Genomic DNA, 14385 nt, shown 5'->3' with positions numbered 1-14385 from the left:
GCCAGTCGAGGGTAGTAATAGCACAATAATATTAATAATAACCTTTGCCGCAGAGCCAGCACCAGCCAGCGCGCCGTTTCGGTTCTGCAGCATTTTCTACCGTGACCACAGCGAAGCTGAAGTGGAATTGAAATGCACTTTAGTTGAGCCGCTTGAATTGAGCGGGTAGCAGACAAATTCGGGCACCTCATGCTGAACCAATCGCATTCATCGCAAGGCACTACGGCAAATGCAAGCGGCAGGGAGACACGGGAACAGGCACAGTAACAGGGGCCCAAAAAACCAGATAATCCATGCAGAAAATCGATTACTACGTTGCAATGAACAGCCGTAGTTTCGCAAGTAAAAGAATGCATTTGTCGCCGTCGCTAAACATATTGATATCATGACGTTGATGACTGAAGGTGCAGCTAACGTCGCAAAAAGTTATAATTTATCCAACTGCAGAAATTTGGGCGCGAACAAACTCAGTGATACGCCGCAGTGTTTCGTCTTTAGGATGCCACCAGTCCAATCGTCATCGCTGCAAGCAATATATTTTTGACTCGTAAGTGTACATAAGTAGATGAGATTCGCATTTCGTTGTATTGATATTAGAGAGCTTGAAACAGATGCTCGGCATGCGCTCGTTGTTTGCTTGGCTGGCATGGCTTGTGTGTGACGTTCGTGGTCAGAGGCGCTCGCCGTGCCCGACCGTCGAGTCGTAGGCACGGCTGTAGGCGTAAAAAAAAAACCTCAGGCTAAAAAAATACCCTCTTTGTTCTCGGCGAAATTTGTGTTTCTGGATCGCATGCGGTCGTATATCGCTATGAAAACATGGATGCGGCGCATCATTTTTGAATGCGCGCTGGAGGCGGGCGCTTGCGGCCGCTTGCTTCAGGCTTGTGGTCGTCGTGTGCGATGCCACGGGATGGGTCGTCGTGGTCAGTGCGTGTGGTCAGTCATTAGCGAGCTAAATTAATATCGACGTTTAAAGCCGCGCGTCCGCGTGATTATTAATATGCGCTAGGAGTCGCGGTGGGCGCGGCACATGGTTTAGTTTCGCGAGAAGTGCTCGATTGTGCTCGGCATGTGAAATGTGCCTCGAAAAGCAGTCATGCTGAACGGTGGCGCAGGTGCGAATGTCCATTTTGCGCCCGCGGTGGACCGTGCCTGTCGATGGCGTGAAAGGATGGAGCGTTCGCTTTAGCTTTGCGCGGTGTTGATTGGTCTGACTTCGGGATGTCTTTTGGGTGTATTGACGGCGAATGCGTTTCTTAGGGCTGTAATTGTACGCATTATCTGGTAAATCAGTAGTTGACGCGTGAAAAGGGAAGGCAAAGTGTGTTGCTGTATGATCTTTGACGCCGCGAAACCGCTTCCGTCGAGCTGTGGTTGAGTTGCCGTCCAGTTTCGGTCCGGTAAGTGTTTTGGTAGGTATCGGAGGTGCGTTTTAAGCGATGTGCCCGCCTTTGTGAGCACGATGTGGGCTTGGGCAGGGCCTGATATCGGCTGGCTTCCTCTTTTACGAAGTATTTGTGCGAAAACTATTCTAGTGGTTTGGTTGGACTTTTCAAAGCGGACCCGCCGGTGAACGTTTTAAATTTGGGTCACCGAATTCACTCCGTCCGCCTGTTCAAAGTAATGTGGCAGATGTCGATGGCTGCCTAGTTTATTTGCTTGCAACTATTCTGAGTCATTTCCCGTTTTTCTGTCTCCTGGGCGCAGAAACGAAGCCAGGAGGCTGCGCGCGAGGCAGCCAGGATGACGCTGCAATATGTTTGCCCCTTGTGCCCGTACGAGACGCGGTCGCGGGGCATCCTCTACCGACACTTGCTCATCCACACCGGTGTCAAGCCGTACTGCTGCGAGCACTGCGGCCGCCGCTACGCCCTGCCCGAGACTCTGCTCGAGCACATGGCCGCCCACCGCAAGGAGCCGCCATACCAGTGCAGCCGGTGCACCATGGCACTTGACCACTTCTCCGAGTACCTGAGGCACCAGGTGTACCACATGCTCAAGAGCATCCACCGGTGCTCATTCTGTGGGGAGGGCTTCGTTTGGAAACAGGCCCTCAAGCACCACTCCAAGACTCACAAAGAAGGCAAGCACCTTTTCCACATGTTCTTCCGGAAGACTTCCAGCAGGCGGGTGTCTCGGTATCAGGATGAAAATGACATGCCCCTTGATCTCAAGATGAGAGGACCTGCTGAGCCAGGCAGGGAACCTCTGGAATGTACTTTGGAGATGAAAGCCGGCAATGGCTTGAGTAGGCTGAGTCGTCAGGACGGGGCAGTGGAGCACCACAGGCAGCCCCCACTACAGCCACCACTGTTCGGCAACCTCCTCACTCCAGGTTGCCCATCGCTTTTGGACAGCTACTTCAAGTTCTACATGTATCCTCACCTTAATGCGCCACTGCCTTACCAGAATGGTGCAAGCCTGCTGTCCCCGGTGTTGCGTGCCTCACCGAACGGTCACGCCAACGACGAGGACCTGCTGACAGAATCTGGCCTGTACGTCTGCCGGGTGTGTGGCTGGCAGTTCACCAAGGTGAGCCACCTCACGGCCCACATGTACATCCACACTGGTCGCAGACTTCACAACTGCGACGTCTGCGGCAAGGGCTTCACGCGCAAAGGCTCACTCAAGCTGCACCGGCTGCAGCACCTCGAAGAAAAGCCGCACCAGTGTGACATCTGCCACAAAACCTTCTTGCAGGCCCGCTACCTGCGTGCCCACCTGCTAGTCCACCGCCGGCAAGAGTCCACCTCCTCGAGACCACCAGACCCAGAGCCAGCCAAGCGCCTGGATGCTCCCGTGGTTCCACCGGCGTTCCAGGCTGCCTTCCAGACCATGGCGGCTCTCCATGCTCCAGACGTGGCGGGGGCACCACTGGAACCAGAGGCCGCCGAGTCTCCCGAGTCGTCTGGCAACGCGCAGCCGTCCGCTCACCGATGCCCCATCTGCCAGAAGGGCTTCTCGCAGCCGTACAAGCTGCGGCGTCACCTGGTGATCCATGCCAGTCCACGCATCCACCAGTGCAACATCTGCCAGAAGGTGCTGCCCTCGGTGACGGAGCTGCGCAGCCACAAGAAGTCGCATGGCCGGGCCCGGCTGCACTGCTGCGAGTACTGCAAGAAGGATTTCTCCTGCTCGTCCACGCTGCGGCGTCACGTGCGCATCCATACGGGTGAGAAGCCGTACCAGTGCGAGGTGTGCCTAAAGCGCTTCTCGGACCTGTCCAACAAGAACTGCCACATGCGCACGCACACAGGCGAGAAGCCCCACCGCTGCCAGGTGTGTGGCATGCGGTTCTCTCTCAAGAACGCCCTCAACTGCCACATGCGAAACCACATGCTGTAGACTGGGCCAGTTGTGGGCTAAGTAAGGTCACTCTGTGTCCCACTGGGCACTGCACACCTGTGCTCGAGTTCGGCACGACCACGCTGCGCTGTCCAGGGTGTCTTGCTGTAAGTGCCTTCACTCAGAGCAGCTCCCGAGCTCTCCTTGATGGTGCACCACATACCAGGTTTTGTGGTTTCAGCAGGCTTAATTCTCTACTCACACTGCATGTGTACGCTGTTTCTGCAAGGGCCATGATGCGGTTAGACATCACTACCTCACCGCTGTGCTTAAGTTTGTGGTAGTCTTGACTCATATAATGAGTTTAGCAGTATTGTGATTTTTGCCTGCAATTTCTATTGGCCAGTTTTCATTGCACTCTCATGTAGCACATTTTGGGAGCATGTTAAATGGAAATTCTGTGGCATCTTTTTACCGTCCTGCCATTAAGTAAATAAGGAATATCTCTTCTCAGTAGCTTTTCTGTTAAAGTTTATAATTTGGTTAGGAATGCTTGAACTATTGAACTCTGAAATCCTGAAAAATCCGCAAAAAGTTACCTCCACTTGCCAGATGTGTAAAGGTTTGCAGGCTGCAGTCAGGTTGGTACCCTCTAGCATGTTGCCTGAACGGCTGACAAGAAAGAGGAAGCCTCATATACAAAAATTCACATCAGTAGTGTGCTTCAGGGTCAGTGTAATACGCTGCAAACTCTCTGATTGGACCATTGCTCTTGCTTCGTTTGGAGAATGTTAAAATGTCTAAAGGAGCATTTCAACTCCAGTCTTGAGACTGACATTAAAACTTTGCATATTCAGTTAAATGCATCAGGTAATCAATCGAACATGTAAGAGAACGCGTCAGCATAAATAGGGTGCCAGTGACACTTGCCACAGCAGCTAAGTGATGGTGGCATTTGGCTGCTGATCGTGAGATCATGGGCCCAAGTCTGAGCCACAATGTCTGCAGTTTGATAGAGGCTAATTGCATAAGATGCCCATGCGCTGTGTGATGTCAGTGCGTGGTAAAGCGCCCGATATGGTCGAAATCAATCTGGAGCCACCACTGCAGCATCTCTTTCTCACTCCCTCCTTTCAATCCACCTCCTTCATATCTTTGGATCACGGTGTAGCTCAGGTGTCTATCCTGTGGTAGACAATTAGTGCACATTTTCTTTCGTTGTAACCTATTATTGTTATCAGTATCGTCAATGGTGACAGAGCCCTTTGCTGCAGAAACACACCACATGCTGTGTCACGTGGACATGAAAAGCATTGCTGTGAATGGTGGTTTAGTAATGTGCTTTAACACCGGGATGCGGTGCACAACTTGCAGTGCTCGTGAGCTGTGCTGTGTAGTGGTGGGAGTGCTTGCAGCGAGATGTGCTGGGCTTCCATGGGCGTGTTGGCCTTCAAGGCAAGGCTAGTGGAGAAGGCCACAATGTTCCCCCTGTGCTCCTGTCCTCGCTCGCATATGGTGGGGGTCACGTGTGCACATGGCAAATATTGTCGAAGCTGAGTATAGCCTCAATATTCGTTTTCCTTGTACCTGAAAAAGGATGCAAGACATGCACGGCTGTACTGTCACTTGTTAGTTTCATTTTTTCTAAGTTTGTATGTAGCGGTTTTTATTTTCTCTTCTTTGCATATTTTGGTGACTTTGGATTTCAAATTTGAATTTTTTTTATACTTTGACTGTAGTCCTGCCAGCCCAGGGGCTTAGGCAGCTCATGCGAGGGTTTTATGTCTTTAGTCATTGACATGTCAAGAATTCAGGAGGTTCTCCCTCTATGAGCAAGGCTTACTGAATTTCTGTTTACTCAAGCAGATAGTTGCCTAAAAGCGGTTGTTTCTTTTCAAAATACGCCTTTTGCTGATGTGATAATTTATAACGCACTCAACCTCTGCATTTTAATAGAAGTGTAAACATGTTCTCATCAGTCGAAAACAAAGGAAAACAGTTGCAGGCTGGCCATGCACGTGCTTTGCAACCCATGCTTGGACAACAAAGGAAAGAAGAAAGAAAAAGAAATTCACTATCACGATCAAAAGTCTACGGGATGCGTGTTCTCAGAAGAACGTTTATTGTAGGAAAGTAGGTAAACAACTTTATTGGTTCATGAAAGAATCAAGAGAGACGGGAACGGGGAAAGAGGAAACAGGACAACGATGGATGGGCCCTCGGGCCACTCTAGATGGCCCGGCACTTTCATGCTTCCGCGACACCTCAGGCCCAGCCCACTGTCCAGAATTGTATCTCCGGCTGCGAGCTGCGCAGAGCAGCCTCCAGTTGCTCCTGATGTTCTGGCAATCCTGGCCGCGGCAGTCAAATTTCGATGGAGGTCAAATTCTAGAGGCCCGTGTACTGTGCGATGTCATTGCATGTTAAAGAACCCCAGCTGGTCTAAATTTCCGGAGCCCTTCACTACGGCGTCCCTCATAGCCTGAGTTGCTTTGAGACATTAAGCCCCATGAACCATAAACCAAACCTTGCCACAGTGGCTTGGGTTTGTTCAGGCAGTTCAGAAAGATGTGACTAATGTCAGCTCCGGTGCTAGGACATAAGTGGTTTTGAGGTGAGGTTTCACCGTGGGTTATAATAGAGAGAAGGAAAGGGGTCATGACTATGGCTGTTCGAAGTCTGCGCCACAAAACGTGGCTGCTTTTGAGAAGAGATTTATGCGGCAGAGGGTACACTAGGCAGGAATTTCTGTAAAACAGGGTGAGGACTTTGTAATTGAGAAGAAGATCCCTGGCACTGCGAGACGAAGGCAGGTCGCTCTCTGCCTGGTTGACGAGTGCTCGGGCTGTGCCTTGCTACCCAGACATGTGATGATGTTACCAGTGGATAGAGTATGCGCGTCCCTTTAGCTGTGACACATTTCAGGTGAATGGATTGTGTGACTGCACTGAGATTAATTTTTTTCACACACTTTCATCCCGTACACTTTTGATCATGATAGCACAGAGTACACGGATGTCGTGAAAGTATGCAGCTGAGTTGACACTGATGCTTAACCTTTAAATCTAGAAGGAAGCTGTGTCTTTCTGTATGTGTCCATTAACACAACATTGTCAGTGCACTGACTGAGTCATAAGCTTCGTTCGATTCAGAACTGGTTCCCACCACCAATTCTGAAAAAGTGCCGCTGGTGCCAGCCAGGTGCCGCGCGTTGCAGTTCCAGTTCTGTGGTGCAGGTGCAGTGCGTCAGCCGCGCCACACCTCACTGGTGCGGCAATTTCAATCGGGGGCGCACACAGGCCTTGTCGTCTGCTCGCCGCAGCTCGTGGCCTTGTCCGTTGTGCTGTCAGTTCTCGCGGTGTGTCTGTTTTCGTGCCTCATGAGACCATGGACGACAACATCGCCGAAGTCATTTTTATGGTTTCTGGAGTCCTCCGACAGTCGGGATGAGGAAGCCGATGCAGTGCTCTCCTTCGCAGCAATGCAGTTGGTTCGGACAGACCGCAACCGAATTTCCAATTACTACGAGAGCGTTGTAGCTAGGTGTTTCAGCTTTGGATTCGTGAGACTATTCAGGTTGTCGCGAGAGACTGAGGAATTTTCAGCGCGCTTCAAGGCATCTGTGCATTTTCCGACGCCTCGAGGAGGGCAGCCACAAATTCCCGCCGAGAAGTTGTGCCTCATTGCCCTGAGCTACCTGGGCACGCAAAACGGCATGTATGGGATCACCGACATGTTCGATGTGTCCGAGTCGTCGGTTTCGCTGTGCCTGAAAAGAGTACTGGACTTCCTATTCGACATCAGTGGAGATGTTATCGTGTGGGCAAAACATTTGTTGCCCCGGCTGAAAAAAAAAATCGTATAACTCGCGCATGCACATGGGCGGCCTGTCACAACGCTTCGCAGCTAAAACTCAGAACAGTACCTCGGGTTGAGTAGATAGAAAATGACGTCGCATCCGTCGGCGATGGGGAAAACTTCCGTAAGTTGTCCATCGATATTGACGAGCATTGCGATCGTCGGCTGCAAACGTCGTCTGCTAAAGCCGCCAACACCACAGCGACACCATGGCTGCACCCAAATCAATTGCGGACAGTGGTGCAGGGGGCACTGTGAATCGAGGGCTTTGGTGCAGCGCACCGTGAACTGGTGCCGGTGGTGCAGAGAACCGTGGCTGAATCGAACAAAGCTATAGTTTCCTCACTTTTGTGTTCACATCATCGCTTCCTTTTAACAACCATCGGAGTTTTTTTAATGTTCCCACGCTCTCATGGGATTTGCGATGCGGGGCATGAATAAATCAGGGGTGCCTGTTTTGCAGCTAAATAGTAACATAATTGGCAGCCTAAGGTATTCAGTGACTGCTTTTAAGCTGACTAGTTATAATATTAAAAGCATGCCGAGCAATAGAGCTCTTATGTAATTATCAGGGGCGTATAGACAGTCATGCCAGTGTCTTGTGCAAAGTTTGCATTTGGTTATGTGGCTTTACAAACTTCAGCTTTTATTGCCAGCTTTTATGCTTTTCGCATGAGATATATCAAAATATGCCATTGCTTGTATCAACGTTGGACGCACCAGATGACATGTTTACTTGTGCCAGTCTCATTGGTAAAGAATGAAAGCAAAAGTATTTGCACCTGGTCACTCGTTGGTTCTCAAGTCGATGCACTTACCCATTGAGGTGTATTTCCAGCTTTGTTCTTGACTTGTCACTGACTATAATGACAGTGTTTGTTGCAACATCTTTCTTAGATGTTGGAGACTCAGCTTCACTTCTTGTCACCGTTTGGTCTCATCATTTATGTTTACATTTTGCTCAAACGATTTGATCTTTTGAAACGTTGTTACATCTGTAATTGTAATACGTCATTGCTTTGCATTTGCTTTCTCCGATTTGTCCTTGGATCTTGTGATTTTGGAATAATCACTTGACAATACAAGGGCCTCATTTTATACTATGGCGCTGGAAATGCATGAGTGTTCCGTTGAATTGCGCATGACCATTGCATGCTAACACACAGACGCAATCTTGAACACATTAATGTGCAAGAGTATCAGCATTAAATGAATTCTGTTTTATGTTGCAGTCTCAGCTTGCTGGACAGACTTCACTAACGCTGTCTTACTGTAAGCCGGGCAGAATACTTTGGGATAGTTTTGAATGCTTTCATTGGGGTCACGATTGTTCACTGTGTTTGATTTAACTTCATTTATTGCTACGTTTTGAAACATAAGCTTGACTTTAAATTGATGATTCAGCAATTTAATGTTGATGGGGAAAAGCTTACTACATGTGTTTTATGATGATGGTCATCAGCAAGCCGCTGAGGTCAGTTTGTTAGTGATTTTTGTAACTGCTGTGCTTGCAGTATTTCTTTGATACCTGAGGATATTTTAACACACATCGGTGAGTTGAACACACTAATCATGTTATCTCATGTATGCCGGTGATGTGGACGGCCTCTGTAAGGTGCTGGCTTTTGCTTAGCCTTCTTAGAGGGAGTTCCTACTTGGTTTATGGTTCTTTAACCTTGGCTGTTTGCTGTTTGTTATTTTGTTCTTAAATATAAAATAATGCACACAAGTGGAAAACTGGTGTTGTGCTGTGCAAAGAAAATTATTACATGCGTTGAACATTCGTAGGATATTTGTTCAGCAAAGGTAGAACACGCAGGGCTCCATGCATAAAAACAGGGTGAAAACTGGTGTTGTGCTGTGCAAAGAAAATTTTTACATGCGTTGAACATTCATACGATATTCATTAAGCGAAGGTAGAACACGCAAGGCTCCATGCATGGAAGCAGGGTCTCACCTTACGCTGCTTGCTTTATTCATATTGCAGAGCTTATTGTACTGCAAAAAGTGCAATTTCATGTGGTCACAATGCTTTGTGCTTTGTTACAACTAATTTTATGTCTGCAGTACGCACGAAATGCTCACAATCAAGCGATGCATTGTGTGGCACTTCCTTCTGTATGCACTCTGAAACAAAAGTGGTTCCGGAAGTTGGCTGTGTTGCAGTAGACTAAGCTTATTTAATTTCGCGCCTTGTTCACTGCATACTTGTTTTCGTTTAAGCGGGGGCTTCGACAGAGGTGTTGCTTTGTTTTGTCTTTTGTCGTTTACCTTTTCGTGCCCCGGCGTTTTGTCGTCTTGCTCACTCACGACCGCTCTTCAAAACTGAGTGATACTCATGGCTGAGAGGCTACACTTTGATGTCAAGCAGACAGACGCTGCACCCTTGAGACATAAGACTGTTGTTTCTTTTGAAAAAAAAAAAAGACTATGCAGCCGTAAAGGCAAGAGAAATCTTCATGTATCCAGCCACCTGTCCCCTTGCTGGGTATGGTGTGTAAAAATAACTCACTTGTTTCAGATGTCTGGTAAATGTACACAATGTAAATATACTCTGAGCTCGGTGATGAGCCGCATTTAAGAGTGTCGCGTGCGCCCCACAACGGCGCCAAAGTCTTCTGCTACCTCATAGCTGATCATTGTCGTCTTTTCATAGTGAGCAGCTCAGTTCGCGGTAGTAGCGGCAAGTTTCTCTTAACAAGGGTTGTCCGGTTAATTTCAGTGAACCGTTTTTCTTTTGTGTAAGTGTTGTGTGTGTTGAACTGTTGGTACTCCAGCCACCTGAATGGTGGGTGATGCTTTACGAGGCATTGTATTGAGCTAGTGACGAAGGGCATTGCTACAGTTGGGTATTATATTGTGACGAGTGCTTTTTACATGTCCACATTTTTGTTGCCTGCATACAGACTTCAGCTCATAGACACCCAGAGGCACACCTTGCACTGCGTGGTATTAGTTGTGCTCGTTGAAAGCATTGTGGTGTGTGTTTTAGCACCGCAGTGTGTCACTACACTTTGACATTGCTAGGAGGCTAGCTTTGGCTTTCAGTATTTGCTAGGAGAATGGTTGCTTAAATTCACGCATGTCTCAAATTGTGTGAAAAGAGCATGCACAGAAGATTGAATGGGCTTGTTTTAGCCATGCCCAAGGCACATTTTGGCCAAAAGTACCCAGCTGCATGAGCAGCAATCTAAGCTGGTATCTATTATTAGATGGTGGCTCGAGACCAAACTTGTGTCAGTTAAATTTGAACTCAGCTCCTCTAACACGTGGTAGTCAAATTAGGTGGCCACTGAAAAATATGGCAGCTATGTATCTAGGTTGCTTTTCGCACGTACTGGAGACTGTTGTCCCCAATTGCACATTTGTTCCCAGGGTGCATTTGAGGAGTTATAATGTACTGTGATTGGCTTAGTCAGTCCATTCTAGCTAAAATTTGCAAACTGAAAAACAAATGAAGGAATGTGTTCTCATCTTGTCCTTTGTCGTTAGTCATCATCCCATTGGGGGACATTTTCTGCTGTGGCCATGCACGCTTTATAGCCTTCAAATGCTTGTGCAGGCATTTTTGCTTGTTATGCAATTTTTGTGGATAGTAAACATTTTGCAGCAATTTGACTTTCAAGATTTTGGTTTGCTGTTGATCTCCGTACTTGTCTCTCATGCATTCATTTGCTTAGGTTATATGGGAAGAAAAACGTAGAATTTCTTTGCCCCTTGGGCGTGCGGCTATGCCGGTGCAATGCTTGTCCATGGTTGTTGGTTTCAATGACCTCACGGTCTTTGCTGGGTATGTGTAAATATTTCATGTTCTTTAAAGTTGGAAATATCTAGCTACCTCAGGTCACTGACCAGCCACCACTGAAGACGTCCAGCGTGTCAGGCTAGTATGTGCGCTCGCCGACATTTCGAGTCAAACCGCTGCTTGCTGCACATGTTTTGGTGTTTAGCACTTTGATATCTAGTGTCCACATCTTGTGTATGCTTGATTATTATGCATAATTGTTCTTCCTTTGGGGTACTTTTTCCCCATGTTATGTGCAGAACGTGCAAGCTGGAAGTTTATTAATGTGAATATTATGCAAACATTGGCAAACCTGAGGTTTTTGGTGCTGCTAGCTTAAACTCACTTTAAACTTGGAGCGGCAAAAAGTGACGGTGATATTTAATGAAGCATTTGTTTGCCATGAAAGTGTTTGTTTTTTGTGCATCAGGAACTTCTCTTTGGTCAAGGTCGTTAAGAATGTTTTTCAAGTCCTGTCGCAGCTTTTGATTAAGCCTGTTGATTGCAGTGACAGCGTATCCTCTATTCTCGTGTGATCTCGCTTGCGCGTTTGTACTTTTAGAAAAGTATGCAAGAACGGTGTTATTTTTTGCTTGTGACTACTTTGCATTGTTTTTGCGCTTGTAGCAGGTCTGTGAGGTGTGACATATCATAGAGCACGAGTGTTTTGTTTTATTATTTCCTCTGCGAACCCGTACGAAATGAGCGTGGTACAAGAGTTACTTCGTGATACCTTTTTTGAGCACTTTAAAACACATTTGGCATGACGTTCAACTAGTTTTTCTGTGCAACGTTCATGCTTCCTTTCAAGTCCTAGGGTCATTCATAGTGCTCTATGGATTGTCATTGTGAAGGAAGGTCGTTGTAGAGGGAAGGAATGCAGCTAAATGTACCGAGTTAGAATATGCTCAGTGTAACATAGTGTCACCTCGAAAATAAAGCATCAAAGTAAACATGAGAGTGAAAGTGTCTGTGTGGTCTAAATCCTTCCGTACCCGTTGTCACAGTGGTAAGTGCCGGAGCCACGAAGATCGGAACGGTAATGTAAGCTCTTCCTTATTTCCGTATTCATTTCCCTTCCTTCTTGTCGCCGTTGAAACAAGCATTGTGCTGAGAATACGTGCAAGTTCTCAGTGCGAGTCTAGCGCAGAAACCGAAACTGGCGTCGAAGTGACTCGGCTACGGATATGACCGTAGCTATGGCGGCCTGCGCTCCTCAAGTGATCCATGTGGTCGAACGGACCTGTGTACAGACGCGAGCAGTGGAGGGCGAGATGCATTTAGAACGATAGCAATTCGAAATCATTGGCTCGCAGGTTAGGTTACACTCTTGTTACGCGGCGCACTCGTGTAAATAGCGCTCGCGTTTGGTTTGAAGCTTGCATCTCCTGTCGGTAAAATGTTCTGTCGGAGACTACTTGGTCTTCGTTCTCAATTACCACTGCTACATGGTGAGGAGCATTGTTGATTGTACTACACGCATGCTCATCGCAGTTAACAAGTATTCGCGCATCTCGGCGGTAAGAGCGCATTGGCAACTTCGTATGACTGGTTTTCTTCGCAGGTCGGAATTACGCTACGACCAAGGCACTACTGAAGTCGCAGTCGTAAGTAGGGAATGTGACGGAGAAGGGAATTTAAGACGTGCTTGAATGATGTGACGAGGGAAGTTGGGCATGTTTAGCACCGGGAAATCAACGAAAGACGCTACTACTACTACTCTGTGACTAGCGCGGTCACGCCGAACTGCGAAAAAGCAGGTTTTTGCGTCTCGCTTGCTAGGTAGACGCATGCAGGGTATAAGAAGCTTTCGTTATTGACTAGTACAAATGGTGTACAAATTGTTATCGCTTTTTTTGCTGTTTTTACTGTGTAGCAGTTACGGCTCATCGCATTCCTGAACGAACGTTCTGTTTGAAGGAGCCTTTTGCCCCACCTCGGATAATTCAGAAGCGGCAGGCAAGCCATGGAGCGAGATTTGGCCCTCATATGACTTTTGTATTTCTAGATTTCCTTCCTGGTTTGGCTTAGTTACTGTTGTAGTCCGTTATAGACGGTACTGCCAGCGTAGAAGCAAAGTACTGATATAGGAAAAATTGCAACTTCTGGCGCACACGGTGACCCTGCACCTGCTTTGGTGGTTATTTGTTTGCAGAAAACAGAGGATCGTGCTCACAGATGATGGATCCACGATAGTCATGTGGCATCCAGAGGAAGAATTTCCCTATGAGCACACACTGGTATGGAGTGTTGTCTTTGTTACTGACCTTAGCTGTGTGTTCAGCGCATTCATTGGGCTGTACTTATGTGTACTCTTGATTTGTGCATTTCAGCCCCTCCCCGATATCAGACCTAAGCTGGACGAGGTATGTAGCCACATGCTTGGCTTACTTTTAGGAGTCTCATGTTTCATTTGTACATGGAGCAACTAAAATTTCTTGCTCTCACTGTAGTCTGGACAGAGCTGGGATGTGAAGTTTGGTGTAGTGCCTCTGCCATCTGTCTACATGTTTGTCCTTTGGCATTGTTCTTTGCAGCATGTTAGTGGATGTGTGCAAGTTTCAGTGCATTGCAGCTTCCCACATCAGTAATGGCCACCCTGTCGCCCTGAAACCATTTTTAGGAAGACAGATTCATATTACTAGTACGTCCAAAAATGATGCAAAAATGTTACACGGTATGCATTAAATTACTAAAAACTTTCGCATGCAACATTAATATCAGTTGCAGCATGTGCGTACGCACAAAGAAAATGGCAGGAAAAATATAAATGGAAGCGAAAATTTGTGAACACCAAAAAGCGTCCTAGGTCATAAAAAAAGAAAATGCATTGATTGTGCCTTGATCTTCTCATTACTGTGCATAATGCAGATGGTTCACCTCGTTTTTGTTTCTTTTTTTTTCTTTAGGCAAACTCTGCACTAAAGCTGCAGCATCGCCTGGAGCAAATTGAACCACATTACAGAAATGAGCGGCTGGAAATCGAAGCTCTGATGAAAATGACATATACTACCAAGCACAGATGGTATCCAAAGTAAGTTTCAGGCCCATGTAGGCTGACTTTCAGCACATTTCTTTTGAGTGGGCCTTTGTTATTGCTGATGTTAGGATGTTCGTAACTGACGTGGGTCTTGTGCAGTTGCTGTCAGGCAGCCATTGTGGGTTGTATCTGAGTTAGCATCATTCATGGTTGAAGTAGGATGATGTAAGATGCAAAATTAAATTGCACATAGAGGTGCTAAATTGAGGAGGTTACGTGCTTAGAGGCGGCATTGTAAATGAGATTTCAGAACCTTTTGTTTATTTCTTTTGTATGATTGGCCATCAAATCAGCTAAAAAGACTCAGAATTGAAGGACGCCTAGATTTAGGACAATTTTTTTCTCATAATATTGATGTCAAAACAAGGTTTGCATTTACAGTGTTCTGTAGTTTGCAACAGTACTGTAGAATGTGATA

General features: G+C 47.1%; 1 protein-coding gene across 3 annotated transcripts; it reads left to right on the top strand.

Moving 5' to 3' along the window:
* The first annotated feature begins 409 nt into the window (after positions 1–409).
* On the top strand, positions 410–12534 carry LOC144099295 (uncharacterized). 3 transcript variants are annotated; one of them, XM_077632485.1, is made up of 4 exons: positions 571–1400; positions 1708–2532; positions 2701–12378; positions 12492–12534. In XM_077632485.1, exons 2-3 carry the CDS (start codon positions 1744–1746, stop codon positions 3343–3345), a joined length of 1434 nt encoding a protein of 477 aa, XP_077488611.1. In that variant the 5' UTR covers positions 571–1400; positions 1708–1743; the 3' UTR covers positions 3346–12378; positions 12492–12534. The 3 variants fall into 3 exon arrangements, with proteins under 3 accessions (XP_077488610.1, XP_077488611.1, XP_077488609.1); XM_077632484.1 differs by lacking the exon at positions 571–1400 and adding an exon at positions 410–547 and having other exon boundaries at positions 1708–12378; XM_077632483.1 differs by having other exon boundaries at positions 572–1400; positions 1708–12378.
* Positions 12535–14385: the final 1851 nt, after the last annotated feature.

This window comes from Amblyomma americanum, chromosome 7 (genome assembly GCF_052857255.1).
Source record: "Amblyomma americanum isolate KBUSLIRL-KWMA chromosome 7, ASM5285725v1, whole genome shotgun sequence".
Classification (NCBI taxonomy): Eukaryota; Metazoa; Arthropoda; class Arachnida; order Ixodida; family Ixodidae; genus Amblyomma; species Amblyomma americanum.
Note: the sequence above shows the minus strand (reverse complement) of the source record. Positions and strands in the feature narration are given on the sequence as shown.

Coding starts and splice junctions, on each gene's coding strand:
- LOC144099295 (XM_077632484.1), top strand. CDS start 1,744: ATGACGCTGCAATATGTTTGCCCCTTGTGCCCGTACGAGACGCGGTCG.